The 13124-nt window shown below is 33.5% G+C and overlaps 2 protein-coding genes across 3 annotated transcripts; both read left to right on the top strand.

Annotated features, from left to right (window-relative positions):
• The first annotated feature begins 136 nt into the window (after positions 1-136).
• Positions 137-5006, top strand: LOC110659118 (signal recognition particle 9 kDa protein). Of its 2 annotated transcripts, none has more exons than XM_021816979.2 (4): positions 137-425; positions 742-810; positions 4512-4605; positions 4765-5006. In XM_021816979.2, exons 1-4 carry the CDS (start codon positions 354-356, stop codon positions 4818-4820), a joined length of 291 nt encoding a protein of 96 aa, XP_021672671.2. In that variant the 5' UTR covers positions 137-353; the 3' UTR covers positions 4821-5006. The 2 variants fall into 2 exon arrangements, with proteins under 2 accessions (XP_021672671.2, XP_021672670.2); XM_021816978.2 differs by having other exon boundaries at positions 141-425; positions 4744-5006.
• Positions 5007-9952: 4946 nt separating this feature from the next.
• On the top strand, positions 9953-12678 carry LOC110659119 (probable WRKY transcription factor 21). Its single transcript, XM_021816980.2, has 3 exons — positions 9953-11283; positions 11391-11516; positions 12263-12678. Exons 1-3 carry the CDS (start codon positions 10517-10519, stop codon positions 12405-12407), a joined length of 1038 nt encoding a protein of 345 aa, XP_021672672.2. The 5' UTR covers positions 9953-10516; the 3' UTR covers positions 12408-12678.
• The last annotated feature ends 446 nt before the right edge of the window (positions 12679-13124 follow it).

Raw genomic sequence — 13124 nt, forward strand, 5'->3', positions numbered from 1 at the left:
AGTAGACAAGTAACTTATGCAACCTGTTTAAAAAGAATGAATTAATAAAAAATAAAAATAAATAAAATAAGTCTTACATTTTTATTCTTCTAATTTTAATTTTTTTATAATTAAAATTTATCATTTAGTCACCCTTTTCAAACAAACATTGAGAATATACAATTTTTATTTTTTATTTTAACTCTCGTATCATTCTGTTAATTACCTTCCTCGCCTCATGCAAACAGAGCCTAAAGAGGCTAAAATCTCCGATAGAAAACAAATCAAAATCTCTGATCGAGCATCGACGGCCCTTCAGATTCCTGAAATCCCCAATTCTTTTCTATATTTATTCTGCTATATTTGCGACTGAAATGGTTTACATAACTTCGTGGGACGAGTTCGTTGAGCGATCGGCACAGTTGTTTCGCGCGGACCCTGATTCAGTAAGTCACGTGCTCTCTACCTTTAATACGTCGCTTCTGTTTGGCTACGGAGAAAATTGAAGAAAAAAGAGCACTGCAATAGAAAACTTTTATCATATGATTTAGAAACATTGAAAATGTACCCTAGGAACGGCGACTATCTTACTTTTTTAGAAGTCCCAATCATTGTGAATCCAAAGATCTGATTTTCAATTTAATTGTAGCTTGTTTTTATGTCTCTGTTTCCTTTTCTCTAGAAACTAAAATCATTAGGCGAAACATTATTCTATTACTAATTTTCATAATCTTTATTTTGTGTATCGAATTGGGAATGTAGACGCGGTATGTTATGAAGTATCGACACTGCGACGGCAAGCTGGTTCTCAAGGTCACTGATGACAAAGAGGTATCGGTATTATTTTATTCCTTGTTTCTGTTTGTTTGTTTTAATAAACGTGTGATTGAAACTATGCTTAGATTATATATTTAGCTAAATTGCTTTGTTTATATAAAATTTGTGTTATCATGTGATGAATGCTGTGCATTTGAAGTATAGTTAGCGTGTTTGTTTGGAATGGATATGATTTAGAATTACAATTCTGTGGAAATGAGTATAATATATAATGGAATTGTTTTAATGAATTGGGGTAATGTCATGAAACCTGACTGTTTGGGCTGTGGCAATTGCACACACTCACACACACACACACACACACACACATATATATTAGTTGCGGGCTTGCGGCATGCCATTTACTGCTTGATTGAGTAGACAAAATGCGAGTTCATCAAATTATGAGGTTGCTGTGTTTGAATCCATAGGGATGCTCAATTTCCATTATAATTATATGTCAATACCATAAGTTCACAGTATCATTGCTTTGTTTTGGGGGAGGGAGGAAAGGAGACATTCTAGGTGGGAAGTCAAGGCATTTGGTTCTAGAGGAGAATTGCTAAGAGGGCTGTTTCTATTGACAAAAGTAGGGAGGTGACAGAAGCTGCAAATTTTTCTATTCTTACAAGTCGAATGCAATTGCATTTAAGGGGGCTGAATCCCCTTTTTAGCAGGTAGAGGAAATCTCATGAGCAATTGTGAACATTCTTAAGTTTTTTGAAGTCATTAATTTCTTCTGGAAGAGGCAAGTGTGGTTATTTTTTACATTTTTGGACCCCCTAACCCTTCCAAAAATGATAAGGGGTGACCACTGATCCAATGCACGAAGCATCCCACACTGGTGCATTAAATATTTCTAATTTCTAGATTTTAAGAATAATCATGCAAGTTGGTTGAAAAGTTTGCTTTCCTAGTTTACTATTTTGATGTGCTGTGTAGTTGGTGTATTTAGAATTGTCTTCTGCCAAAAAAAAAAAAGAAAAAGGTGGGTGTGGGGTGTTGGTTTGACCATTTAAAACCATCCAATAGTTCGTTGGTTTCCTTAGTTGTACTGGTTGCAGTAGGCTTTTTCCCTTAGAATTTTGTCTACAATTTTGGAATTATTAACTTTACTGGGGGAGGGGGATTGCATAGGTTATTTGGTAGAATATATGGACCAGTTATAACTGCTATTTACAAATTTCCTTTTAACCTGATTGTTGTTGCTCTAGCTAGAGTGGCAAAGTGCTAAAGCATTTATTTCTATTTTATTTAAGTTTAGGTCATAATAATGTTTGATAAAGCTGATAATTAAGTGCTAAAAATTAGAGATCTCAATAATTTAGTAATAACTTCAGAGATGAATTGCAACTGAATTATCAGTACTTAAATTTAAATGCTGAGATTTTATAACTAGACTATCAGTTCTGAATTTATTATGTTATTCAAATACAATAACTTAATTTCTAAACAAATAAATAACATCGTTAAGATAATGGAGACGGTGATCAAACAGCCATATCGATGTTGATAGTTGGGATTTATGTAGCACAGAAATGTAGAAAATAGAAACAGACACAAGGAAGTAACATTTTCTAAAAGTATAGGAAACGAAAACATGGGGGGAAACACAAAAATATAAAAATATTTATAATTTTAATTCTTTGTATTGTTTAAAATTTTTTTATTAATTAAATATCACCAGAAATAAATAAACATTTATTCGAGATGACATTGAAAAAAATCTTAATCATATAGGCAAATATAAGTAATATATGATATCACTAAGGAAGAAGACATTTTCTAGGTTTGTCATTTTGGGTTTCAATCTTTGGGTATGCATGTTAGCCAGTTGTTTCCCTCATGCACTTCCCCAGTTCCCGTCCCATATCATCAATCTAACGAAATTATTAGAATTAGACCCCATGTCCATTTTTTTGTTCTCTCCAATTCCTGCCAAGCCTCCCTTCTCGCTCTATTCTCCAATCCCTTCTTTTCTTCTCTCTTATGTTTCTAATTTCCACCATAGAAATACCTCTCATTCATGTCAATTGGAAGATCAATACCTGGAGAAGCTTGCCATGCAAAGAAAGGAGAAGGAAAAGCATGAATGGAGAAAGGGAGGCAAGAGACGAGAGACTAATCTCCTTTTTTTTTTTTTTCCAACTTTTGTGATTTTTTTTTTTTGACAAGAGAAACACATTTCCTATGGCAATGGGCCTGAAACATTTTGAATCTCTTTCCCCTCGTTCCCGAAACGGTTTTTGGAAACGCAGAAACCTTGCTTGGGTCATGTTTCTGTGCTTCATAGTTTGTGATCATAGTTGTGAGGTGCAGTGCTGTTGATGGTCCTGAAGATGGTGATCATTGTTGTAAACCGGTAATGGTTGATAACAATATAGTGACAGTGATGATGATACTTCATTATTAAGTAGTGTTTTACTTTATTGTGTTAGGTGGTTTTAAAAATTAAGTGGTGATAAAAGAAAATGTTATTAACTGATGCAAAAAAAGAGGTATTAAAAATTTTATTTTAGTGCTTAATCAGGTTATCAAGCAACACCTATGTAGCATGGACACGGAAACACGGACATGGGGAAACGCCGAAACGGCGACATTTTCGAAAATATAGGAAATGGAAACGTGTAAATATAAAAAATATGAGGGTATATATATATATATATAATTTTTTCCCCTTCATATTAATACTTCGACCTTTAAATTTTTAAAAATAAATAATTTAATATATTTGATTTTGTCATATGCTTCTGTTTGTTCATTTACTTTTACAATTTTTATTGTTAATAAAAATAAAAATATTTTAATACTACTCAATATGAATTATTAATTCATTTATGAATTGAATTCAATCTACTTTAAATGAATTTTCTTTTGTAATATTTTTTATTTATCTTAAATATAATAAAAAATTATGAAATCCAAACTTTTATAGTCATAAACAAATATGCTTAATATATAGATATTATTAAAGTTGCTATTTTTAACAAAAGCCTCACAATCATACAGTGGAATGGCATGTATTATGTACCTTCACCCTTTATTTATCCTTCGCATGATCGGGAAACCAGATCGGAGTCCACCAGAAAATATTTGCATCAAAAACCCACAAAATCCAACCATTGATTAACAATTTAAGATTCAAAACCCAATATAAAAACCAGTAAGAGGCAGAACATGTAAAAGAAAAGCTAATGGATTCGTCACTGCATGATTGCCAGGTAAGTCCCTCTTCTTCTTCTTCTTCGCGATTCCCAGGTTGACTCAGTCTGTGTTAAACTTTTTTTTTTTTTAAGAAATGTGTTTCCAACTCAAGAAACGCGTTTCTGGCTTCTGAAAATTGCGGAAATGGCCCCAAAACGCCTCCCAGCCGTGTCTCGCCGTTTCCGTGTCGGAAACGTTTTCGACACGGGGAAACGCCACCCCTTGAAGTTTCCGTGCATCATAGAGCAGCACCTCAGTCTATATTTTCACAGCTTCATAAACATTTAATTTCTGTGAATGATGCTGGGTGGCAAACATTAGTGCCAACATTTGAAACATGTTTAATTTCTCCCCTTGTGCACATTGTGCTATCCCTACCGTAGCACCAACCTGAAGAAGAGGAAACTGGGAGAAAGTTTTGCTGAATTCCCCTTTTTTTTTCTTTTTTTTTTTTTTTAAACTTCTTCAGTAGTGCCTTTACTCATGCTATGGACTGTTTTTCCTTTTGCCAGTGTCTGAAGTTCAAGACGGACCAGGCACAGGATGCTAAGAAGATGGAGAAGCTGAATAATATTTTTTTCACTTTGATGTCTCGGGGCCCTGATGGTATGGTCAATTTTATAATAAGTTGCATTTGTGTTTACTGTAGTTGAATTACTCTTCAGAGGAAGTTTAAAAAAATTATTGGATCTTGATGTCTAAGCTGTTGTAGCTAGCTTTCTTATTTTCTTTCACGTGATACAGCTGATGTGTCAGAAGTTACAGGGAAAGAACAGACAGAAGCACAGTCAGGGAAGAAAGGAAGAGGAAGGAAACAATAACTTGTTGGCTTTAAGACAAAGAGGATTTGAATGTCTTACTTGACTTGTGGATGAATTAAATGAATTTTTGGAATGCTTATGTGGAGGGTCCATATTAATGCCATTTTTAGGCATTACCATTGAAAAAAATGTGGGATGTTCTGCTCTTTTCTTAATCCCATTTATGTGGCAATGATTCTATCTGAAGCACAATTTTTTTTTTTTTCGACGCAGTCTAGTTTTGAGTTGTGGTGCATTATTTCTCTTCTTTTACAGTTCATTATTTGCTTGGTTTGAGAGAGGTTGCTATTTGCTTCCCCGAGATCAGCATCTTTTAACACTAGGAAAAAGTTGGATTTCATTCATTCCATGGATTCTCCTCAAATCTCAATGATGGCAGTTCCTAGGGGTAAGCTTGTCATTGTTCACTAACTTTAGGTGCTGGATATGATCAGAATAACAGTTGCCTTTTTTAGAAACTGTGGTTTGGAAAGGGAAGCTTAAGCATGGCTTTTAAACATTAGATCATTTCAATATGCCAAATGTTAAAAGGAACTTGATTTATGAATGTTATTAGCAACCTTCCTTGCGATGGTTGCATAGACATATGTAGGTGTCTCTCATTAGGACGCTAGGACGCAGGTAACATGCATTAGCTGCATCCTCTACATGATACTTCTCGTTGTCTACAGGTTAGGGCTCCGATATTTGGACATTTGTAATTCATGGTTCATGAATTGTCTAATTTATTATAGATTCAAAATGCTGTATACATTTGGTGACATGCATTTGAATTAAGAGGTCCTCAACCAACTTTTATGCCCATGCATGTATCTATATTGTCATATCTGTGGTTGAATTATGCTTGTGCATAAGTGTGGCTGTGTGAGTGAGCTCCATCGTTAATACGACGCTCATGTGTTGTTTGTCCTGAGTTAATGAATAGTCAGAAGACTAAGGTCGAGTTCATCACACACATAACAATGGGGATTTATGAAACAAAAAGAATTAAAAGGATTCCAGTTCCAATTTAATGGGTGTGGCCAGAGTCCAAATAAAAGGGAGAAAACTCGTTTACAAAACTTTAAGCTGGCTAGGATTGGTTTGAGCCTAAAATGGCCTCAATGCGAATTGGACTGAAACTACCTCAAGGGATCGATTTTAGGCTTGTTCTCTTTGAATAGAATCAAATCAAAATCAACAATGTGATCTAATAATTCAATGTCATTTGACCCATTAATTTATTAAAAGAGAACAAAAAAAATTATTTCAATCAATTATATGAACTGATAATCGAAATCGAGTGATAACTGCCGAAAATCGATACAGTTAAGAATTAGGATCCAACAATTCAATTCAGGCTTGTCTCAGCCAATGACCGGAACTTGACATTGGGCAGGTCTAATCCAAACTCCAATAAATTGCCGTACCTCATTCCTCCTCAGATCCCAATGCACTTATCTTTACTTTAATTCTGCTTTAGTCTGTAGCCCGTTAAAAAGATGCATGAGGTTTTTAAACCATGTGCCGTGGAGCTGAAGCGTGTGAAATTGTGTAGTCCTTTTGCAGGTATAAATGAAATGAAATGAAATGAAATGAAAATACCTTACATTTGCAGGAACAGATAGACAGAATGCTTTAAAGTGGGTAAAGAGGCAGGACAAAGTGATTTGTTTCTTTTTATTAACAGGGTATGAATTGTTGGAAAGGAGGAATAGCAGCAACCCAGCATGACACCAATCAAAGTAAGTATCCAACACTCTTCTAATATAATGGTATTTTGCTATTTAAAGATTTTATTCCCACAAAGACACTCATCTAGTCAGATCAGTCTTTCATTTTTTTTTTTTTCTCTCTCTTTCTTAATTCTTTGAGGTGGAATGTTTCAAAAGAAAGAAACAAAGAAAGGCTCATGGGATTCCTAGACCATAATGTAAAAATTGGTAAAATGGGTGCTTTGCTTGGCATGCTCTAATTGGTCCTTTCTAATCCATAAACAGATGAAATGCCCATTTGCTTGATTGGAATAAATAGAGTTAGGACTTTAGGAGAAAGAACATTTATGGCACCTAGCCCTATAGTAATAATAGAGTGGCAAGAAAAATTGCCAATAATTCACCATGATCTAGGGCTCTAAAAAGGGCAAAAATCATTATAAAGGTTAAAAGGTGCATTACCTAAGTGCAAGCAAATTTAATAAAAGATTTAGTGCTTTCATAGCTTTGCTTTTTTGAATAAAGTTATACATGCCTTTCACTTCTTACCCAAAAATTACACGGCTCCCATTTTCTAACGTTGGAGTTTTTTTTTTTTATATAAAAAAAAGTCATGAGATCCAAACAACGGAATAATTCTGTTTTTGCCACTTTTATTGCCCATGATTTTATATATATATATATATATATATATATATACACATATATATGCTTTGATTCCTTCTCTTTCTATCTTTTGCTCCTTTTAAATGTAGACGTTAATATCATAAGGTAACATGAAATTTGGAACACCTTGTATAGTGTCGTGTATTTGAAGACTCAATATTCCGTTTAGTACATAGAATAGAACAAGATTCATGCTGGAAGTTTCTGTCTTCATTCCTTGCCATTGCCTCCTGTTAATAGAGCAAAACCCCCCTTTTTTTTCTATTTTTTGTGGAAAAAAAATATTTATCATACAGTAAATATTTGAACTTAAAATGTTTTCACACATAATTAGTTGCAATTAAGCTTATATCTTTTACTTCAGAATTTCCTAATTGATAATTCATATTAAAATATATAAATATTGCATCGTTAAGCTCATCGCTATCATTAAATTTCAAAGCGTGAAACTCACATTTGGAAAATATTTGTTTTGAATTTTGTTGACAAGTTGTCCTTTTTTTCCCCAACCAGAGTTGCAAAGTTTCAATTCATGAATGTTGAAAATTTTATACCATATTGACTTATCTTATATCTAGGCTATAGCTTTGCTTTTTTCCAACACTATCAAGAGCAGCCATTCTTCATTTTATTAATTTAATGTTAATTAATTTATAGCAATAATTGAATTGTCAACAAGAAGTCAATAGTACATTGAAAATTATTAAAACGTTTATGTTGATATTTGAATTTTTTTACCATTACCAATCACAATTGTTTTGTCAACAATTTAAAATTATCCAGATATTAATTATTATATGACTGTGAATTAGAATGGAAAGCTGTATAATTAAGAAGCAATAATTGTAAGTTGGGCTAGCGTGCGTGAGTCCATAGTCCAAAAGGGGTACACCCATGATGGCAATTAATTTGGACATTGATACTATGGGGGTCATTAATTAGGTCAATGATTTTACCATGCTACCTCAACATTTTATTTCCACAACAACCTTTTACTAAAGAATAAACAAAAATAATTATTCTAATAAAGTAATCAATACGATTGAATTTATATAGTTATAATATTATAATTTTTTAATTTAAAAATATAATATAAAATTTTCTTAATTTTTAAAATTTACATAATAAAATTTTTTCTGCCTTTAATAATTGATTTTTCAGTTAAATATTGACTTGAATAATTTTAATGTAACGCTTAATCATTATTTTTCTTCTATCTCTCAAGTCATGTGTAAATTAAATTCTTCTATTCTTTATAGAGAAAATAAATTTTTATATACAGAGATAATAATTTTATATTTTCTATAAGAAAGGAAAGAACAATATTGACTAAGCGTTATGCTAAATCTATTCAGATTAGTTTCTAACTGAAAAATCAACGATTAGAAATTAAAAATATTTTATTGTATAAAATTTAAAAATTAAGAGAATTTTATATTATATTTTAAAATTAAAATATTATAATATTATAATTGTATAAATTAAGTGATAATTATTAAAATTTATAAAAAAAACTCAATTTTAGAGTGGTTTACTATTTAACTATTAAGGATAATAATAATAATATGAAAAAACTTTAGAAAAATTTTCTATTACATTAGGAATTTATAAAATAGAGAGAGCTATGAAGTCAACGGTGGTGGCCCCGAATTGGGCTCCATTCCACGCCATGTCAGACAGCGACGCCCCAATCCGTGTACCCCCGGCGCAGGATAGCAGGAAGCAGGAGCTTCGCAGTCAAAAGTAACACCTTCACAGTCCGCTACGTGTCAGAGAACCAGGAGCGAGTGTTAAACGTGGCGCGATCCAGTTGGATCTAAATTTTTTCCACAAGCGCTAAAGATAGGATGCTAGAGCACAGAGACGGGAGAGATGGGGCCCACAACAGACGGACATTTGATTAGCCCCGCCCCGGCAGACAGTCAGACAGACACCGAGTAATAAAAAAAAAAAAAAAAAAAAAACTTGAAACCAAAGTAAAAACATGCCATTGTTTCTCGTGTTGGGCTTTGCTCTTAACCTTGATCAAAGTCATATTAGTCTTTTGCTATTTCCACTCTTTTCCTTTCTTTACTCGTCGTCCGTATATCTGAATCTGCAAGACACATGAATTCAGTAGATATATAAGTTAATAATTTAGATATATTAACTGTATCACCTATAATTAAAGTTGCTAAATTTTTAATACAGCAAATTAAATATTTAAGTTTTGTTAATTCTCTATAATTTGATATGGGCTTAAGTTAATCAATGAGAAAATGGTAATTAAATGACACATAGCTATTCTTGAATGGGAATTATAAATTAATGAAGAGGTGTTTGTGTGTATGTTTTTTGTTTTTATAGTATTTTTTTAAAATTTTTTGCATTGAGGTGTTTAAAGGAAGTAAAAAAGGAAAAATTATGTATAAATCTTGTATGTCTTGTTGTTTAATTTTATTTTTTGAAAATATACTTATTTAATAATAAAAATTATAGAATTTTTAAAAATATTCAAAAAATATTAATTGATAATAATTTTTTTTTTAATATTTTGTTTTAAAAAATATTATGGAGAGTGAAAATCAACGGTGGAAGGCGGAGACAAAAACAAAGCTGTAAAACTGAATTTGAGAAATGATAATTTTAAGGGAAATATATATTAAAAAAAAGGACTGAATAGAAGAAAAAGCGAATAACCAAGGTCTTTGAGTGGGACCCACTCTCAAATCTGTGACAGAGACGGCAGTTTCATTTTTTCAGCTCCTCTTGTGGAACTTCTTCTTATTAATGAAATGCCTCTGTCTCTCTCTCTCTCTCTCTCTTCTCTTGAGAAGAAAAGGGGAAAATAAATGAATAAATAATATTAAAGAAGAGAGCTTTGTATTCTTATGGAATATGGGTTGTGTGAATTCTAAGGCCAAGGCAAAGCAAAGTCTTCCATTTCACACCTTTCAATCTCCGACTCGTGGTGGAACAAACTAGGGCTTCACATCTCAACAAAGTCTACCGAGGTCTGTTCATTTGGTGCTCTTTTTACTCCAGTTCCTATCATTTTTTTCTAATGATATAGCCCCTATGCTTAATTTGATCTTCTGGGTTCAGTTTTTCTTCTCCACAAACTAAAGCCTTTCACAAGCTGAATTAATTTCTTCGGATTTTGATTGAAAGGCAATTCTTTTATGGTATCTGCTTTTCCCAAAAATGACTCTGTGGGCTTTGTGTTTTTGTCCTGAAGATCTATTACTAAACTAGGTTTTTTAGATTTTTGGAGTTTTTATGCTCTGTTGTTGTCCGGGTACTTTGGCTTTTGGCCCTTTTGGGTGATCAAAATATTTTTGAGAGAGTTGGATTATTATGGAGGAGGTTGAAGAAGCTAACAGGGCTGCTGTGGAGAGCTGCCATAGAGTTCTGGGGTTGTTGTCTCAACCTCAAGATCAGGTCCAGTATAGGAATTTAATGGTGGAAACTGGAGAGGCTGTGTTTAAGTTCAAGAAAGTTATTTCTCTTCTAAATTCTGGTTTAGGTCATGCAAGAGTTAGGAAGCTCAAGAAATTACCGACCCCTTTATGCCAAAGCATCCTTTTAGATAACCCGCATCATAGGATGGATCTTCCATCCAAGAATTTTCAATTTCTCCAATCTGGTAGTTACCTTGATAGCCACCCAATTCAGGAATTGGGTTCAAATGCTAAGAATTCCCTTTGTTTTGGGACCCCATCTTTGGAGCTGAGTTCAAATGGGAAAAACCCTCTCCACCTTTCCCAACAAACACCGTCAACTCATTATCACTTCCTTCAGCAACAGAAACGTTTACAGCTCCAACAGCAGCAGCAAATGAAGCAGCAAGCTGAGATGATGTTTAGAAAGAGCAATAGTGGGATTAACCTGAACTTTGATAACTCTAGCTGTACACCTACAATGTCATCTACTAGATCTTTCATATCTTCCTTAAGTATAGATGGCAGTGTTGCTAATTTAGAAGGAAGTGCATTTCATTTGATTGGGGCACCTCGGGCCTCAGATCAAAGTTCACAGCAACACAAGAGAAAGTGTTCTGGAAGGGGAGAAGATGGTAGTGTAAAATGTGGAAGCAGTGGAAGATGCCACTGCTCAAAGAAGAGGTAATTATTATTATTATTGCATCTTTACTTTTATGAAGATTTTATTTTATTTTATTTTTTAATTTTTTTTAACACATTTTAGCTGAAAATGTTGTGCTTTATTGCAGGAAACATAGGATAAAGAGGTCAATCAAGGTACCTGCTATTAGTAACAAGCTTGCTGATATCCCTCCTGATGATTATTCATGGAGGAAGTATGGGCAGAAGCCAATCAAGGGTTCTCCTCATCCTAGGTGTGTTCTCTGTTTGCATTTTAACATGTGGTTACATTGGAAGGAGTTCTTTAAAGTTTTCTCAGTAAATAAACATATGCATCTGTTAATTTGCTGAAATTCTTTGCTGATTTCCTTGTGTTTATTATATTTTTTTATGTGCATGTAGGATCTAAATCTATTAATTCCTGATAGAATGGTTACAGTGGTACCATAATTGTTCGTCCATGGGCCCCTTCCTTCTTTTTACCCTCAGTTCCTTCTTTTCTAGGAAGTACTGAATTAGCTGAATGAGGAAGCTTATTGTCATTTCACCTCTTGTTAGCCTGGCAGCCAACAATATTTAGGAAGTACAAATAACGCAACTGACTTATGAGCAGCTGTGCTAAAACTTTTCTTCTAGTTATTACCTTTCAGCAATGGCATATGATGTGAACTTGCTTTCATTGGGATAAAACTAACCAAAGGCTCGGTTTTTACTCATTAGATCAAGAGCCTTGTAATAATGCCTGGTGATTGAGTAGGCAGGAATAGGAGTTTGGTGGAACTTAGTTTTTCAATTATGGTCGTGATTTAAGGTCAGTGAGAACATGGAAGGTGAATTTGATTTGCTCTCTTTTTACAACTGAGGACATATTCTAGTGACTGGTTGTTTACTAATGTTTGTAGCTGCAGTTTAACAGTCTGTATTTTAGGAATTGCATGGCTCTAATGCTTACTTTTTGGGGAACTTGTTTGGATTGATTGTCCTTTTCAAACTCATGCAGGGGGTATTATAAATGTAGTAGCATGAGAGGTTGCCCTGCAAGGAAGCATGTTGAGAGGTGCTTGGAAGACCCATCTATGCTTATTGTTACTTATGAAGGTGAACATAACCACCCAAGGATACCATCACAATCTGCAAACACATAATCCTCATGTAGTGATTTCAAGCCTCTTAATGTTCAATTCGTCTAAACTTAATTATGAATGGCTTCTGTACATATTTTTCTTTTTTTCCTTTCCTCCATCTTTCTTTTCTTTTACTCTGGGGAGTTGGCTTTTCAAAGCCTTCTCAGCAATTAGGCCAGAGAGCTTGAAGCTAAACACCTATCAAAGAAAAATGTAGAATTGGGGCTTTAAATTTGAAGAACTTTTTCATTTTCCATGAATCAATGCTGGAACAGTTTCGGAAATTTCCCAACTTGGTGGTGGCCTAAGTGTTGTAATTTTCTTTCTGAATTCTGATCGACTGTTGTGTATGATAAATTTTTGTCGCATTGCAAAGGTTAGCATTTAGTTTGATGATGGTTGAGATGTCTCTTGCAGTGTGCATTAGGCATATAAGACTGGAGTAGAAATAACAATAAATTTGAATGAGTGTAATTGAATCTGATCCCTTCTTGTTGTGAAATCAATTTCTTTTGACAAGTTTAGGTCTATATGAAAGTCAAAATGAGCTATCAAAAAAACTCCTTTAATGAAATCGAAAATTATAAAAATCTTGCTTATGAAAAACGTTTAAAGAGCATGAAAGTCTAAAGCATTTGACTTGGGAATCAGAATCCTTTTAGCTTCGTTGCAAGGACTTGTATTGCATCTATTCCTTGCATAAATTTCTATGAGAATAATTCTAGTTCTATCCAAACC

Source organism: Hevea brasiliensis, chromosome 9 (genome assembly GCF_030052815.1).
Source record: "Hevea brasiliensis isolate MT/VB/25A 57/8 chromosome 9, ASM3005281v1, whole genome shotgun sequence".
Taxonomy (NCBI): Eukaryota; Viridiplantae; Streptophyta; class Magnoliopsida; order Malpighiales; family Euphorbiaceae; genus Hevea; species Hevea brasiliensis.

Coding starts and splice junctions, on each gene's coding strand:
- LOC110659118 (XM_021816978.2), top strand. CDS start 354: ATGGTTTACATAACTTCGTGGGACGAGTTCGTTGAGCGATCGGCACAG. Junction 426..741: donor TTCGCGCGGACCCTGATTCA/GTAAGTCACGTG, acceptor TTGGGAATGTAG/ACGCGGTATGTTATGAAGTA. Junction 811..4,511: donor AGGTCACTGATGACAAAGAG/GTATCGGTATTA, acceptor TCCTTTTGCCAG/TGTCTGAAGTTCAAGACGGA.
- LOC110659119 (XM_021816980.2), top strand. CDS start 10,517: ATGGAGGAGGTTGAAGAAGCTAACAGGGCTGCTGTGGAGAGCTGCCAT. Junction 11,284..11,390: donor TGCCACTGCTCAAAGAAGAG/GTAATTATTATT, acceptor GCTTTATTGCAG/GAAACATAGGATAAAGAGGT. Junction 11,517..12,262: donor AAGGGTTCTCCTCATCCTAG/GTGTGTTCTCTG, acceptor AAACTCATGCAG/GGGGTATTATAAATGTAGTA.